Source organism: Delphinapterus leucas, chromosome 11, assembly GCF_059928025.1.
Source record: "Delphinapterus leucas isolate spDelLeu-1000000601 "Yukka" chromosome 11, BTC_Dleu_Yukka2, whole genome shotgun sequence".
NCBI lineage: Eukaryota > Metazoa > Chordata > Mammalia > Artiodactyla > Monodontidae > Delphinapterus > Delphinapterus leucas.
The window spans coordinates 99,674,696-99,690,790 of NC_143139.1; the positions used below are offsets into that span (position 1 = coordinate 99,674,696).

Genomic DNA, 16,095 nt, shown 5'->3' on the forward strand with positions numbered 1-16,095 from the left:
TGGGCGACTGGGCTGCTGGGAGGCCTGGGCTCTGCCCGAGGGGTGCTCGTAGTGGGAGGCGCAGGTGTCTGAAATCCCAACAAGGAGAGCCCCGCTCCCGGGGGATGAGAACTCACCCCCTCCCCGCCCCCCTTCCCACGCCTCACGGCTCCCCCTGGGAACTCAGTGTATCCAAAATGGGTTAAGGAACAGCCACAAAGGCACCTGTGGGAGAAAAGTCAAACTTCACCAGAGCATAAGAAAATGCAAACTCTACCTCATTGTACTGAGCTGTTTGTACCTTCCCGGTGAGCAGAGGTGGGAAGAAGGAACCGCTGATGAGAGATGGTGGGGTCCACGGTCTCGGGTGCCCTGGCAGGGGTATAAATTCCGAACGCTCGTTTAAAATATTTTACTAATATTTGTCGGGACCCTGAAAATGCTCTTACCTTTCCTTCACCTGCCGGTTTCATTTGAGATGTTTATATTAAGCAAATGATTCTCAACGTGGATCAGACCCCTTATGCAAACATGATGCTCATGGCGGGGGCTTTCCTGATAATAGTGAAACGTTCCAGATGACGTCCAAAACAGGGATGTGGTTAAGGAAACCGGCAGAACACCAGGTCCTGACTGTTTACCAGCATCCTATAACATCCCAAGGAGTGTGTTACAAGGTGGAAGACCCCGGCTACCAGTGTCGGTACCGGTATATACACATTTATATCTACAGTGCAACCATAGCCATAGAAAAGCTGAGCGAAAACTACATGTAGAAGAGACTGGAATAAAATTAAACTCAGGTAGCCTGGAAGTGTTTTACACGATAGACTTGTGCCTAATTTCCCCCTTTATTTACAAGTTTGAGTCCTTCACATTTTCTTCTGTGACTGTGGATTAAAATGATCGGTGCCTGATCATCATACCCCCACCACCACTCGGGATCTCGCACACACCCTGGGCGCCGCCTGGGGTTCTCTGCGCCCCTCTCAGTGCCCACACCGGCCTCACGGTGTCCGAGGCCCGTGCAGGCCGGGAGTGCTCGGGCCGTGGCCGTTGAGAGCCGTTCGGTCTCTGGCCAGGTTGTGGGTGCTGAGTGAAGGGCCCCCCCCGTTCCTCGCCTCTGCCTCCCCAGTTCCCGGTGTGCTTCGGGGGAGTGGGAACCTCCCAGGGTGAAACCCAAGGGACCAGCCGTTGGGGGCCCCTTTGGGGACCTGTGCCTGCATTTGCTTTTCCTCTTTGATTCCAGCGTGCACAGGGCGATGGCCGTGGTGGTGGCTCAGGTGACTCTGGAGACCGTTCCCCAGGTCTAGGCCCTGCACTGGGCCGCCTGCAACACACCTTCTGTGTCTGGACGCTTCTTAGGGCAGCGATGGAGAGTGGGTGTGCTGTTTGCAAAATAAATGTTGGTCTCAAATAAGAAGAAGAAGTTAATTTGTTGGACATTTCTGCAGTCAGGCCTTTTGCGGACCTTCTCGGCACCCAGCGGCCCCAGTGGCCCTCCCTGACTGCAGGGACCTGTAGCATTTGCGGCAGCCGTGAGCCAGGAGGCCACCTGACCAGTAGGAAAGGAAGGGCCCTCTGTTTTAAAGGAGTTCCGAGGGTTCTTTTCTTGGGAATGAATTTCTTATTATTGACAAGTTGGAGAGCCACACAGTTGATTATATTATTTTGAATAGAAGCAGCTTCAAAAAATTTTGAAAGGAGCCCATTTTGCTTTGACCTTGTGTTGTAATCCATGGACTGTCTGTCCAGGTTGTGTTTTGAGCCTCATACTTTCTGTGATTAGATTCCATGCGGTTGGGTTAGTTACAATGTAAGCAGTTTTTAACTTCCTGTTCAGGGTTCATTTGCTGAAGGTAACAGAGGGAAGAATGGGTTGAAATGTAGCAATTCTCGATTGATGGGTCATCAGGGGCATTGCCAGGGTGACTGAAAGCCTGGTTCCTGGCGAGGCCATGCCTGGTGAGTGAGCACAGACAGGCTTTTACGCAGACACGTTGGAACTGCTGCAGCGGCCGTGGACACGGACTCCACTGCAGTCTGCGAATGAGACCCTGATATCGGGCGCCAGCAAATGCCATGCCCACTCTCGCCGTAAACTGCCTCACAGTTGGGACGTCAGTAGCCTGAAAACACGAGCGGAATTTTGGAGTTGATGTATCTGAATGATTTATTGAGGACCAGGAGATGTCAATGAAAGCAAGCTGCTCACTTGCGAATGGCCCTGGCCAAGTCACCTTGTTGGAACTGCCAGCGAAGGCTGCGCTGTCCATCAGGTTGGGCCACAAACCCTTCTAACGAGCCAGAGCTTAAGGGCCTCCATCACCCCAGCAGCAAAGGTGCTCACAGTGTGACTTCCTGGGAGTGCACGTCTGGGCTTTCATCGTGTCATTAGTAGTAAAGTGGAACACAGCACCTTATTCACCCCGACCTGGGGGCCCGGGGGGGGCCTACCCAGTCTCACGGGGAGTTGGGCTTGCACCGTGGAGCCCCGCGCCCCAGCCAGACCGCGAGCCGTGGCAGGGCAGGGCCCAGGGCCCCTGTCTCAGTGCCTGGCTCGCCATCTGGGCACAGCAGAGCTCTGTGGATGTTCATGGCCTCTGGCCTATTTTGTCAGATTATTTTGCAGAACGCGTTTATCCTTCTCTTAGTGGAAATTCTGTGTTTTGTGTGCGCCCTGTGGTTCCTGAGGCTGTTTCTCTTTACCTGTATCAGCGCTGGCTACCTTAAACTTTGAAATGTGACCGATTTTATAGGTGAACTCATTATATTTAGTTGAATTTGTTAATAACTAGTGCTACTGATCATTTCTTTATGTTTCTTTAAAAAATATACTTATTTATTTAGGCTGCGCTGGGTCTTAGTTGCGGCACGCAGGATCTTTAGTTGCGGCATGCATGTGGGATCTAGTTCCCCGACCGGGGATCGAACCCAGGCCCTCTGCATTGGGAGTGTGGAGTCTTACCCACTGGGCAACCAGGGAAGTCCCCATTTCTTTATGTTTTTAACTGACTTTTTCACAAGTAAACTTTTCGAGTATTTTCCTCATTTTTACCAGGCTGACGTATTTTTCTTGCTGGGAAATAACTCTTCGTAGATTGCCTGATATTACTCCTTGGCCTGCACTGTGTTACAGATGTTTATCCGATTTGTTTTACTTCCTCACTTTTTCACTTACAACTGTTTTACATTTGAATATGGTGATGCAGACCAGGTTTTCCTTCTGTCCTGGGCTTTTCCCTGGGAGGGTCTTTCTCTGAGCTGCGCACACACGCTGAGTTGGGATTCCATCATCACCCTGGGGGAAGTGCCTCTACACGCACCTTCTGGGGCGACTTTCTGTCCCTGCGCGGCACCCCCGGGCTTTCCTCGACCCCTTTCTGAATGCAGTTCACCAAGGCTTTTGGGAGCAAGGAGGGTCTCGTGTTGATCAACCTTTCTTTCCATTTGGCTGTGTTAGTAATGGTGAGGGAGTGTTTTGCTGATTGATTTAAAGACCCGTTTATCCTTTGAGGAATTATTTTTGACTTAATTAGATAAAGGGAGTAAATCAATTGAATGAATTGATTTATGATCAGTTTGCGTTTGGCAGATGAGCTTGACTCCAGGAAGCTTATTCTCTGTGTGAATGACTGCTGTCCGCCTTCTGAAAGATGGGTCTCTCTACAGAACCTGCTTCTGATTGGAAACACGGCATCAGAAAGGTCTTAACCAAAAGTCTTCTACTCCTTTCCCCGTTAGGGAATACTGAAGGGCTTAAACCCTTTAATTCAATGAATAGATGTGAAAGCTTTCGTCCTGTGAGCCTGATGAGAGAGGGTCGAAGCCCCACCGCATCTCAGATGAGCATTGTGGGTTTAATGGTCTGTGTGCCCGTGGGGAAGGCCATGTGTGTCCTGCTTATGACTCTTGGAGCGCGGAGAGGGCGGGAGCCCGTGAACCTGGGGGCCTGTTTTCCTGAGAAAGTGTGCCTGCAATTCTCAAAGGCGAGCTCAGCATGAGCTGCAGCCTGTCATGGGGGCCTCAAGATCAGAGGGAGCTTGGCCTTCTCAGAGCCCCCTGAGCTTCTGTAGAAAGGAGACTGTTAGGGCAGGCTGTATGTGACATCGTTTGGAAGAGTGCCTCCTTCAGTTTGAAGGAATTCTCCTTGGTTGACTTGTTGTTTGCATAGCCATTAGTGGAGGCAAGTTAGACTTTATGTATAATCTTAAATTCAGCAATAATTTGGATATTTCCCTTAACCAGAGACATTGGGGTAAAGTCTTCTTTCATTCTTCCTAGAGTGCGTTGGCATAACTTTTACTGTGTTCCAGGTCCAGCTGTTGATGTAGTTACTCCTCCCTCCTAGGCTGTCGGCTCTTTGGTGGCAGTCTGTTCATTCACTTGGCGGGTGTTTTTATTGGTTTTTTTTTTTTTTTTTTGCGGTACGCGGGCCTCTCACTGCTGTGGCCTCTCCCGTTGCGGAGCACAGGCTCCGGATGCGCAGGCTCAGCGGCCATGGCTCACGGGCCCAGCCACTCCGCAGCATGTGGGATCTTCCTGGACCAGGGCACGAACCCGTGTCCCCTGCATCGGCAGGCAGACTCTCAACCACTGCGCCACCAGGGAAGCCCTGGCGGGTGTTTTTGGGGCGTCTGCTGTGTGTGGGTGGAGGGCCTGGGGACACGGAGGGCAGGGTGGGTATGGCCCTGCTCTCCAGGGGCTCTTACTGCAGTGGGGGGACAGAGCACACAGGTAAAGCAGTACGGAGTGACACAGCTCATGACACGTGCCATGGAGGAAGTGCCGCGGGGCGTTGCTGCGTCGTGGCCTGCCACCTGTCCTCTGCAGCAGGTGGTCCAGCACCTGGCATTTCATGGTGTGGAGTTGATGTGTTCTCTGGCAGTGACTTTTCCAACGGGGGACATGAGTGTGCGGCCCAGGATCTCATGTGAGCCTCTGTGGCGGCTGATGTTCACACGCTCTGTTTGGGAGCATCTCCCCGCCTCTGGCCTTCTCTTCCTGTCCACAGTGCTGTCCCTCCATCAGGTCCCTGTGCCCCCCACCCCCCTGCGTGCAGACGCCGATGCACAGGTGTCTCCACGGCTCCCCTTCCCGCTGAGGAAGTCCGGCTCTGGAGCCTGCCGCCGGGGGCCACGGAATCAGGATCCTCACCACCTCTTGTCCCACCTAGTTGTGCAGACGCCCGTGCAGCTTCCTGGCTCTGCCTCCTGAGGCCCCTCCCTCACGTCACCTTCTTTCCCATCACTGTGTGCTCTGTTCTGCGTCTTCCCAGGCCCAGTTCGGATGCCACGTCTCCCCTGCTCACGCCTCCCCGGGGGTCAGGTTCTCTGTGCTCTTCTGAACCTGCTGTGTCTGCCCCTTGTCCCTGCTCACTCTCCAGTTGGCTGGTTCTCTGTTCACAGACACGGCCATGTGAATTGCATCTCCCTAGAGATAAATCAGGTCCACAAATGTTATCAATAAATAAGGCCAATAAGCAGAATGAGTGAGTGAGCGCATCTGTGGACGAGCGCGTGCACCGGTGCCCTCTTCCTCCAGGCTCCGCGGGTGGTTCTTGGTTTCGTCTTCACCTGCCAACCATATTCACGTTTTCTTGCACATACAAGTGCTCAATACAAGTTAATAGAATCAATCAGTATTTCCACCAGTAGCGTTTCTGTTACCAAAAACTCTTGCTCACGGAATTATGAAAAAAATCAAAGATCCCTTCAAGCTAAAAGAACGTTACGAGATTAAAAATTTTTCTTTTGCCAAAAGGACATTATGAAAACAAGGGTCACTAAAGATACAGAAATTTCCGTTCACTCTTGGGCTCCTTACCCACACCACCACTGCCGTTTTCCCGTGTTGCCGGGAGGCCCTTTCCCCTGGGGATCAGGTACCCGTGTTGTTATAGGAAGAGACCAGTAGCTGCCCGGCCCCGCCTCTGTCCTGTTCCCGAGAGCGTGCCTTCCGCTTGGGGCTGCACGTCTGTGAGACTGGAAGCCCCGATGGCGGGTGTGCTTGGGGTGGGGTGGAACGGAAACAGAGCCTGTTGTTGGTGAGAGAAGGTCGATCCTTGTCACTGGGGTCCCTCTCAGGGCCGGAGGTTGACAGTTGAGCGTGGCCCAGTGGTGCCGTCTTGCCTGACCAGGGGGGAGCGTGTGGTCCTTGCTTTTTCCTTGATCTGTTACCCTTGTCTGCTGACAGCCCATCCACCCACGTGTGCCCGAGACTGTGGGCTGCGGGTCTTCAACCACGTCACAGAATTGGACATTCTGACAGGGTGTAGTCCGTGACCTCGTGTTGAACGTTATTTACATTAGAATTGAGCATTCCTACTGCTCAGCCAACCTGATCATAGCATCCGTTCTTTTTGCCGGGCCAAGGAGTTTCGTGAATTTACAGCCTACTCTGGCCAAAGCAGGATTTTTCCCTACATTGGAGCCCAGATCTATGTAATTAAGTGCTGGAGTCTCCATCACCGAAGTATCAGGGTTTCAAATTTAAAACTCCCAAGTTGAGCGATGCAGCAGATTAGACAGGAGAACGGTCCAGCTTGCTCATGCAGAAGGGACTATTTTGATTACCAGCTAAGCTTCTAATTACGTGAAGAGGTTTATCGCAGGGCTCGTGCACAGGGGGTGATGGACGTAGTCGTAACAACAGCGTTGGTCCCCTCCCTGCCCTCGCTGTTCCCCAGCAGGGCCGGCGCTCTTCCCCACACCTTGTGCCGAATGAGGCTGCTGTCCAGCCCGCGCTGGCGATCGCTGTCCTGGAATCCCGTGATGGTCCCAGCGCTGTTTAAACTGAGCAATTTCCCCTTTCCAGTTAGCGAGGAGGCCGTGGGAATCCCGCCCCCAGGAGACGGAAAGCTCGGTGAGCTTGTGCGGCAGTCCACAGGGGCGGGGACAGGGGATTGTTTCTTACGCACGAGGTCCTGCTTTTCTAGAGCTGTTGCCGTGCAGAGAGGTTAGGGACCAGGGCTCCTTCCTCCTCTCCACACGCAGTCAGAGGCCCCGGTGCCCGGCCCGTCCAGAGCAGCGGCGACACTGAGGGGGCCAGCACAGCCTCTGGGCCCCGCCCTTCCCGGCCCGCTCCCTGCCTGCAGGCCCCATGTCTGTCGGGTGTGGATGTTCTCCGCAGCGGGCTGTTTGCAGGTGAAATGGCCCCGGCACCAGAGGACGCGCTGTGGAAACTCAGGCGCGACACTCGGTCCGTCCGTCCGGCCGTCAGTGGTGGGCACCCTCGTCATCGCAGTGTCCTTCTCCGCCCCGACGAGGTGACTTGCACTCCTGTCTGCGAACTTGATCTTGCAGCAGGAAGGGCCTCGTGACGGGTGGGACCCGGTGCAGGGCAGCCCTTACAGCGCAGGGCAGTGAACCCCATCTGTGAACTGGCGGTGATGACACCTCCCGCCTCGGCTGCCACGAGAAATTCTGGAGCCAGGCCATGTGCAGAATCAGGTGGGCCTCCATCCCAGGGTGTGCTCAGGGCGTGTGGGCATAGGGAGCCTCCTGGGACTGCAGAGTTCCGAGGCTGGGCGCCTTGCTGGGCCAGCCCGGCGGGCAGAGCGGTGCCCAGTGCAGGAGGCAGGGCCCCAGCCCCGGAGGGGGGCAGCTGGGCTGGTGCAGGTTCACGGGCGCACTCGGGCATAGGGGAGCTCAGGGCTGGCCCCGGTGCACTCTTCATCCCAGTCCCATGTCACAGGGAAGGGGACAGGGCCGCCTGGGTCTGCCTGCCAGGGCCTTGGCTGAGCACACAGCCTGGGTCAGAGTAACCCACCCTTCCCCCATCACCCGGGTGACTGTCTGGTACCTAAATGTTTCCGTTTTCCATTTTTAAGTTGTTTTCCCCTTTAACCCACCAGCTTCTTGGGGGCGTTTGTTCCTCCTCATCTCTGTGCCCAAGGGTCCGGAGTTTAGGGACACAGGGAGGGCCTGCTGCCTCTCGTCACTTTGCCTCGACGTGGGGATGACCCAGTGACCACCGAGGGGCGGGGGATAAACACAGTGTGGCCCATCCACACGGTGGAAAGTTATTATACCATAAAAAGGAGGGAAGCATTGTCACAGGCTACAACACGGTGACCCTTGGAAACATCGTGCTCAGTGAGAGAAGCCAGACACGAAAGACCACGTGTCCTGTGATTCCACTGAGGTGAGATGTCCACACAGGCACATCCACGGGGGCAGGACGCAGCCTGGTGGCTACTGGGGGCTGGGAGGGGCAGGGGGAATGGGGAGTGACTGCTAATGAGGTCAGGGTTTGTCTGGGGCGATGAAAACGTTCTGGAATTAGATCGTGGTGATGGTTACCCAGCCCTGTGAATATACTAGCCCACTGAGTGGTACACTTTAAAGGGGTGAGCTTTACGGTATGTGCATTATATCTCAATAAAATAACCCTCCAAACCAAACCAAACCAACAAAAAAACTCGTTGAGTGAATGATTGAGTGAATGAGGGGGAGCAGATGAAGGAAGGGAGGTAAGAGTGCTGTTTTCCTTTGCACAGAAGGACAGACGTGCTTCCAGGGAGACGCAGTGATTAGAAGTTGGATCTGCTCTGTGGTCTACACGGCCGTGAGGCTGTGCCCAGTTGGATGTGTGTCCGGGGCCGTGACCTCCTGAGCCCCCCGTGGAGGCCCCAGCTGGTTGGTTTCCCCACAGAGTGCTGGCCTGGAAGGACCCTCCCTGTTTTACTTTCCAATTTCCGCTGTGAACAGAGGACGGAGTGGGAGGGTGTTCACAGGCGGCTCTTCCAGCCCAGCACCTGGTGGGAGTCAGGCCGTGTTGCGCTGCTGCTGGGGAAGTGATGGAAGCCCGGGTGTGAGGTGTGCACAGGTGCGGAGGGCTGGCCTGCTCTGTGGGAGCGGTTACGAGCCCAGGCTCCGGGACGGATGGCGGGTCCACACCCTGACCCCACTGCTTACCAGGCTGCCACCAGGCCGGCTCGTTGTTTCTCTGTACCCCATTTCCCAAGGGGTGCAATGGTGGCCGTAATAGAGTTAATGCGTTTAAAACATGAAGAAGAGTGCCTGGCATCTAATAACCACTCAGTAAATGTTAGCAGTTATCATTATTATGATTATTGTCAGTTTTACCCACTTAAAACTTTCTAAACATATTCCGGGCTGAAATGTTTCTTTTCTTGAAGAACATTTTCCTTGCAAAGTTGCCATGCACATTAGCAAAATACAACAAAAGCAAATAAAATCAAAAGAATAGGATGCACAATTTAAAAAAATTTTTTATGAGTGTTATGCTTGATGATAGCAGTTTTTATAAGGATCTAAAGTTAATTTCTTCAAATGTCTGATAAGCCATTTCAATTAGGCATCTGTTTTGCATTTTAAAGCTTTTAAGTTATGCTTTCTCATTAGATTTTTTATGCTTGGAGGAGGAAATTATTTAGAGCACCATTGCCTATTCTTTCTTTCAAACACATCTGTGTTTTTGCTTTCTTGGTGTTTGCTCATAGCATAGAAATATTTACGCAGTGTGGTTTTGGGAACTCTAACCTTGGAAACGGGTTTTTAGAGGGGTTATTACTGAATGAATATGTGAATATATGAGAAGCAGAATTTTAGAAATCTTAGGAAAAAACGTTCAGACCTCAGTGAGGAATAAGTAATAAATTGATATTTTAGGTCCTCTCTTATTAGGATGTGAAATGCCTGAGAAGCAATGATTTACAATATGTTAATTATGTTAATTAATTGGAGAGGATTCAGAATATGAATTATCTGCAACTAATTAGGTATTAAAATTGAGAACCATTAAGTGATGGGGTGGAAGATGCCAAGTCATCTAGCTAGAGCAAGGAGAACGGGCGGGGGTGGGGAGGCGGGTCCTGCCGACCGACCTCACATGCTCGTTCACCCCGTGGGCTGACGGCTCCCTGTCTTTCCCCTGCCCCGCGGCACAGATGAGGAGGACGTGGACACCGCCGACGTCTCCTGCGTGCCTGCGGACGCGCTGCGCAACGTGGAGGCCGACACGTACTGGTGCATGAGCCGGCTGCTGGACGGCATCCAGGTGAGCCCCCCGGAGGCAGCGCCACCCCGTGGCGTCCCTCTGGCGGAGTTCATACTCCTCAGGGTGACTGTGTGTCTGCGGGCGCACACGTGCCTCTGGAGCCGGTTGGAGGGCACAGCGCAGGGCTCGGAGGGACCAGGCCCCCCCTGCAGAGTCCGATCCCCGCGGGTATTCCACCCCCCACCCCGCCCCACTCGGCCGCCGGTGACTGTGGTCCTGACCCCCAGCGCGGGGCATCGTTGACGAGCCGTTTCACTGTCTGCGGGAACTGTGTTCAGAGGAACCCGCCTCTTAAAGGGCCTCAGACTTAAAGGCCTTGGCTCCGCCTCCGTGACACCGGGCCGTCAGCGGCCAGCCCCACCATCCCCGCCCGCCTCGTGTCAGGGATCTCAGCGCTCGAGGACCAGTGACGCTGCCGGGTCCCAGAGGGAAGCATGAGCTGGAGGGCATCCTGCCCCCCGTGGCTGGGGCTTCTGCTGGACCTGGTGTCAGCTGGGCCCCTGGCTGGGATTCTCCCTGGAAAGCCGGAGTCTTCCGGGGCCTGGGATGGTTTTATGGAATCATCCATTCCCCTAAATCAGGGGGAAACTCACACACAGTGCCCGGGGAGGAGGACGTTGGCAGGTCAAGAGCAGGAAGATGGGCTGGAGCCTTGCGTGTGGCGGGAAGTGGCCGCGGTAGGTAGACGGCCATCGAGCCAGCTGTGGGCCATTTTAGGCTTGTCTGGTGCCCACACAGCTTTGCCAGACGCTTGCCTGGGGCCGGGGCTGCACCCACTCTGGGGCGGGAGAAGGGATTTAGGGCCGAGCTCCCGGGCTCACCGTGGGGTGAAGGGGAGAGGTGTGAGCACTGCGGCACAAGGCATAAACCACCCTCTGACGACACGCATGCGGGGCAGAGTGGGACCTGGAGGGGGACCGTGAATTTGCCAACAAAGGAGAGGAAGAGCCCGGGGCAGGGTTTTGGTCTGAGGTTCGTTCCGGTCACTCACTGGAGGACGGTCCAAAGATGGCCGCCACAGGATGGACGCTGTGTGGGGGCCTTGGGTTCTGCCAGGATCCCTTTGTCCCAGGTAAGGAAGGCCCTTCCACCTGAAGAGAGAGGACTGGTGTTGCGGATGCACTCGTCACAGGCGTTTCCCACCAGCTTTGGCTTTTCCTGAGCTGTTGTCATAGCAGGCGTTCCTGATGCCGCCCACTGAAGAGGCCGCAGCTAAGCTGCTTGATTGGATGGAAATGGCCCAAGCAAGGTTTTTCTAAGATGTCATCTAAAGGCTGAGTGAGGCCCTGAGGTTTAATTTGAATAAATCAGCTAGGACGATTCTGTTGAAGAAAACTGTGTGGGTTCCCATTCCGCTTGATAACTTAGGAATTGACAAAGAGAAAGCAGAAGCCCTTTCTGGAGTTGAACAATAGAAAGCTTGTATCTGAGAGCCCATCAGAACTCCTCCTGACTGATTTTGTATCTTGTAAAGAAAAATGTGCCTGTTGGCGACAGATTTTGGCCCCAGCATCAATTGATCATTTCTCTACTCTGCTAATGTTTTCATATTTTTCAGTCTTTCTCCCAAAACTTAAGACTCTTTTCCTCCTTGGAAAGGAGATTGAATCATGATCTGAAGCTTTTTATAAATTTCAGATGTCACTTTTCTGATCATGAGTGATGGAACTTCTGCTATTTAAATACAAGATTATCCGGCTTCTATTTGTAAATAAAATCAGCTGTACAATGAAACCGATGCTGCCTTTCATTTTTCACCCGAGATTTGTTGTCTGATGAAATGGTTTCTTGACACGGGTGCTGCGTGGAAGGCATAATGCTTCTCTGGCGCGCGTGTGTGTGTGTGTGTGTGTGATTACCACGCACGTCAGGCCAACGGCAGCCGTCTTTCTGTCACATGCTCACGACTGATTCCGCGAGATCCTCACTTGAGCAAGCGTTCAGCGATGCCCATTACCAGCATCCAGGGAGTTTGGGGGGAGCTCTTCTGTAATTCCCTTAAATGAGGCCATCCCCCGTGACCCCATGCGAGCTCCGTGGAGGACTTTTCAGTGTGTGCAAGTACTCTCGCCATTGTAGTTTGGATAAGTGTGAGGATATGAACTGACTTAAAATCAAGAGGAAACATGGACCAGGTGTCATAAACCCATTGTACGCTATTATAAATAACATATTTTTATGATAAATGAATACTTTCCCAAACAAAAATGTTTAGTGAGAAGAAAGGCATGGTTTTACTTTACGTGCCTTGACAGAAGACAGCTGAATTCTCATATGTGTTTCTCCAGTCAACCTGTTGTAATATGTTTTCCCTTTAATACTGTACCACAGCCGAACAGATGGTAGTTTCTTAAAGGTCATGCAGTGTGAATGTGAAGTCATATCAGTGGACATTTTGTGCTCAGTCACAGTAAAATCCAGTGACCTGTCTTGCACTTGGAATAGATCTTTTACACACGCATGGTTCTGTCACATCAGACACTGGTCACTGGAAAATCCTGGATGCCCGAGGTATGCAGATCTTCTAAACATTGGTGCGTCTCATCATACAGTATCAAAAAATCACCTTTGTTAGTGTTACCACCGTCTCATAAGGAACTGTCAAGCCCAGAGTGGTGGAGAAAAGTTCTCTAAAATTCAGATTTGGGCTTAAAAGTGCAAATATTATTATTGGCAGCAAACACTGTGAATTGGTTCCCTTGAGGTGACAGGGTAACTTTGTTCATTTTTGAGAAAAGGCCTGCCAGATACCCAAGTTTGAATAACCAATTTGCCTGTTGGTCATTCTTTCAAGTACATTTTCTCTTGGAAAATGTATCCAGTTCTGCTCTCAGCTCAGAGAATTGCACCAAAAATTGCTTTTCTGGAAGAAATCAATGTTTTTGGGTGCACGTCTCCAGAGCTTTACACGTGCTTCCCATTTTCCCCATAGAACACTGAAAAGATGTTTATCAAGGGTCAAGATTTAACCCAATACTAATCGTAAGATTAGGAACTTTCCTGTGTCACCCAGGACATCCTTAAGTGAAACTGCCCCTTTTTAAACCACGAGTGTGTGGCATTGAGTACGGTTGTGGCCGCTGCCTTGGTCTGTGCCGCGAGCCAGCACTTCTACTTGCCACCACTTCTGTAGCATGACAGCAAATGCCAACACGGCGACAGAGGTAGACGATGCCTCAGTATCATTATGAATGCAGTTTGGACCTCACAGACTGCTTGAAAGGGTCCCAGGGAGCCCAGCGGTTGGCTGAGCACCGTGGGAGCTGCAGCCCCGCAGGGAGAGATGCTCTCATGGAGGGGCCCCCAGGGTGAGCTCACAAGAGGAAAGTACAAGACGGAGAAAGTGCGCCACGAGTGAATGTCAGCTGGCACTGGGGCTGGGGGAGCTGTGCCCTGGACTTGGGATCCTACCACAGTGGGTCTTTCTGCCCATGTCCTGCTCCTTGGATCCTGGGCATCGTGAGTTGACTGCATGTTCCCAATGGGGCCATTGGGAACGTGAGGTGGAGGGCCCGGACGTGGGCTTTCCCGTCTCATTGGCGGGATAGAGCCACACTCGGGTCTCATAATGAGGTCGATTGTCCTCAGGTACGACGTGAGGAGTCCAGCCAGAGATTTAATTTTTTTTTTTTTTTTTGCAGTACGTGGGCCTCTCACTGCCGTGGCCTCTCCCGTTGCGGAGCACAGGCTCCGGACGCGCAGGCTCAGCAGCCATGGCTCACGGGCCTAGCCGCTCCGCGGCATGTGGGATCTTCCCGGACCGGGGCACAAACCCGTGTCCTCTGCATCGGCAGGTGGACTCTCAACCACTGTGCCACCAGGGAAGCCCCAGAGATTTAATTTTTAAAAATAATTTGCTGGGGGAATTCCCTGGCGGTCCAGTGGTTAGGACTCAGCACTTTCACTGCTGTGGCCTGGGTTCAATCCCTGGTCGGGGAGCTAAAATCCCACAAGCCACGCAGCATGGCCAAAAAAAAAATTTGGAGGGCCGTTATTTCTTCCAGTGGTTTCACGGATCGTGTCTTTCTAATGCCACCTTTGGAGGTGCTTTTTGGTTAGGTCACCAAAGGCCGTGTGAGCCAGTGCAGCTGCTGGGCTGCTTCTTTACAGAGGACCGCCTTGCGACAGGCCAGCAGGACCTGGGCCTTGGGGCCGAGGAGGAGAGTTCCCGTGTGCTTTCTGAGGGAGGAAGCTGCTCGAAGGCCTCTGCTGCGGCGCCGGGGCAGGGCAGGCCCAGGTCCCAGTCCAGGTGGGCGAGCCCTTCTCTGGCTTCTCGGGGATTATTCTTGGGCCTTTGCCAGCCTTCTCATTTCACTAACGACATGACGCCAGTGTTGTCGGGGAGCTCTCACCTCTTGAGTTACGGCTTCCATACTTGCCTGCCCTGCAGTCATACTATTACTCTCAGATTCATTACTTAGCAGGACAGCCTCTTTGAGTAGAAAAGGACTGTTGCCTTTTATAATCAGTCATTTACATTTTCTTTCCTTGGGGAAGAATTACTCAATTCTAAGAACTGGTTGCTGGCATGGAAGGGATGGGAATATTGGGGAAAGCGACAATATTATCTTGGAACTTGCCAGAGAAAAGGCCGGAAACGTGGTGGTGTAGTGTCTGGCAGAGAAAGGCCCGGAATGACCAGACCTGTGACTGGGGGCTGGAGGGGACACTGTCTTGCGGGGGGCGGGGTGGTCCCTCAAATACAGCTGCTGTGAGTTAGCCAGGGGGAGAAAAGGGACGACGTATCACAGGGAACCAGAGCCTGCACAGGGAGCCCTTGGAGAAGGTTCTGCTCCGAAAAGGAGAGCGGCCCGAGGCATGCTCAGAAGGTGGCCCAGGATCCTCAGAAGGATCCGGAACCTCGATCTGTTGCCGCCTCTCAACCAAACTCCAAGGAAAGAGAACAAAGGGCCGGTGCGTTGCTTGGGAAGGTGGTGGAGAGGATGCTTACGTGGCCTTGACACATCAGGAGTCTCCAGCTGGAAGGGGCAGCGGAGCAGCAGGAGGAGAGCGCAGAGCCAGACCTCGTGCCCGGCCCGCAGGTGGGCAGCGAGGGGCTGGAGCGCCCGCTCCACGTGGCACTTTCCTGTCTCGCATCCAGAGGCGTCACGCGTGGGGTGGAAGCGCCTTCAGAGCTGTGATGTTAGAGCTCCAGTCGATAACAGTGAGGACTCTTGGCAACATTTTAGAAACGTTTATTAAGTAGACAAGAATGTGTGGGTTACTGGGCTGAAGCAGAAGATTCATTAAGAGTGAGTTATTGTGCGCCACTGTAAAAATGAAGATTAAAAAAATCAATTTACAGTAGCATTGAAAACAGTGAAATCCATGTTGTTGCCTGGGTGAGTCGTTCATTCCTTTTAATTACAAAGCGGTGCTCCATCGTGTGAATCTATCACAGTTGTTTAAACATCCTCCAGTTGGTGGAAGCCAGGGCTGTTTCCAGTCTTCGGCTGTGAGGGGTGAAGTTTCCGTGACCACTCGTGTAGTCGTCCTCTCGTTGATGTGTGTTTCTTGTCTCTTGGGTCAGTACTTAGGAGTGGACTTGCTGGGTAGTGGCGTAGGGCTATACTTAGTTTTTATGGAAAACCTCCAGATCTTTTCTCCGAATTGGTTGCGCCGTTTCATAAACCCATCAGCACTAAGGTCTGGCTGCCGCACATCCTCACTGGCGTTGCATGGCCCTGTTTTTATTTCTGCTGGTTAGCAGTCGTGTGTGTGTGTGTGTGTGTGTGTGTGTGTGTGCATGTGTATCTATGTATCTATATTGTTGGGCTTCACTCTACAGGCTTGCAAGGCCTGTACTTGCCCAGCTTTAAGAGTGAAGAAAGAGCCTGGAGTCAGCAACAGAGACATCCACGGTTTAATGGACGGGGGAGCTTAGCTCCTGGAGCAATGCCTCACCACGTGCGGCGGGCGGTGGGCAGGACATGGCGGCTGTCTTCACTCCTGGGGGAAGGGGACGCTGCCAGTTTTAGGGGGAATTGACCTCAGGTGGGCTTGTCAGTTACCAGGGAAACCAGCAGAGAGGCACGCCCCCCTCATGGCCCCTTTGATAAGAACAGTCACTAGCTGGGGCCTGGGGCAAGTATG

The 16,095-nt window shown here is 52.9% G+C and overlaps 1 protein-coding gene across 7 annotated transcripts in view; it reads left to right on the plus strand.

Moving 5' to 3' along the window:
* Positions 1 to 16,095, plus strand: part of TBC1D22A (TBC1 domain family member 22A) — a 314,050-nt gene that overhangs the window by 172,956 nt on the left and 124,999 nt on the right. For 4 of the 7 annotated variants that reach the window (XM_089921472.1, XM_089921473.1, XM_089921474.1 and 1 more), the window contains exon 9: positions 9,893 to 10,002. The exons of the other annotated variants lie outside the window; for them this stretch is intronic. In XM_089921472.1, the coding sequence (XP_089777598.1) occupies positions 9,893 to 10,002 (110 nt within the window). The remainder of the gene's footprint in view (positions 1 to 9,892; positions 10,003 to 16,095) is intronic. 7 annotated transcript variants of the gene reach the window in all.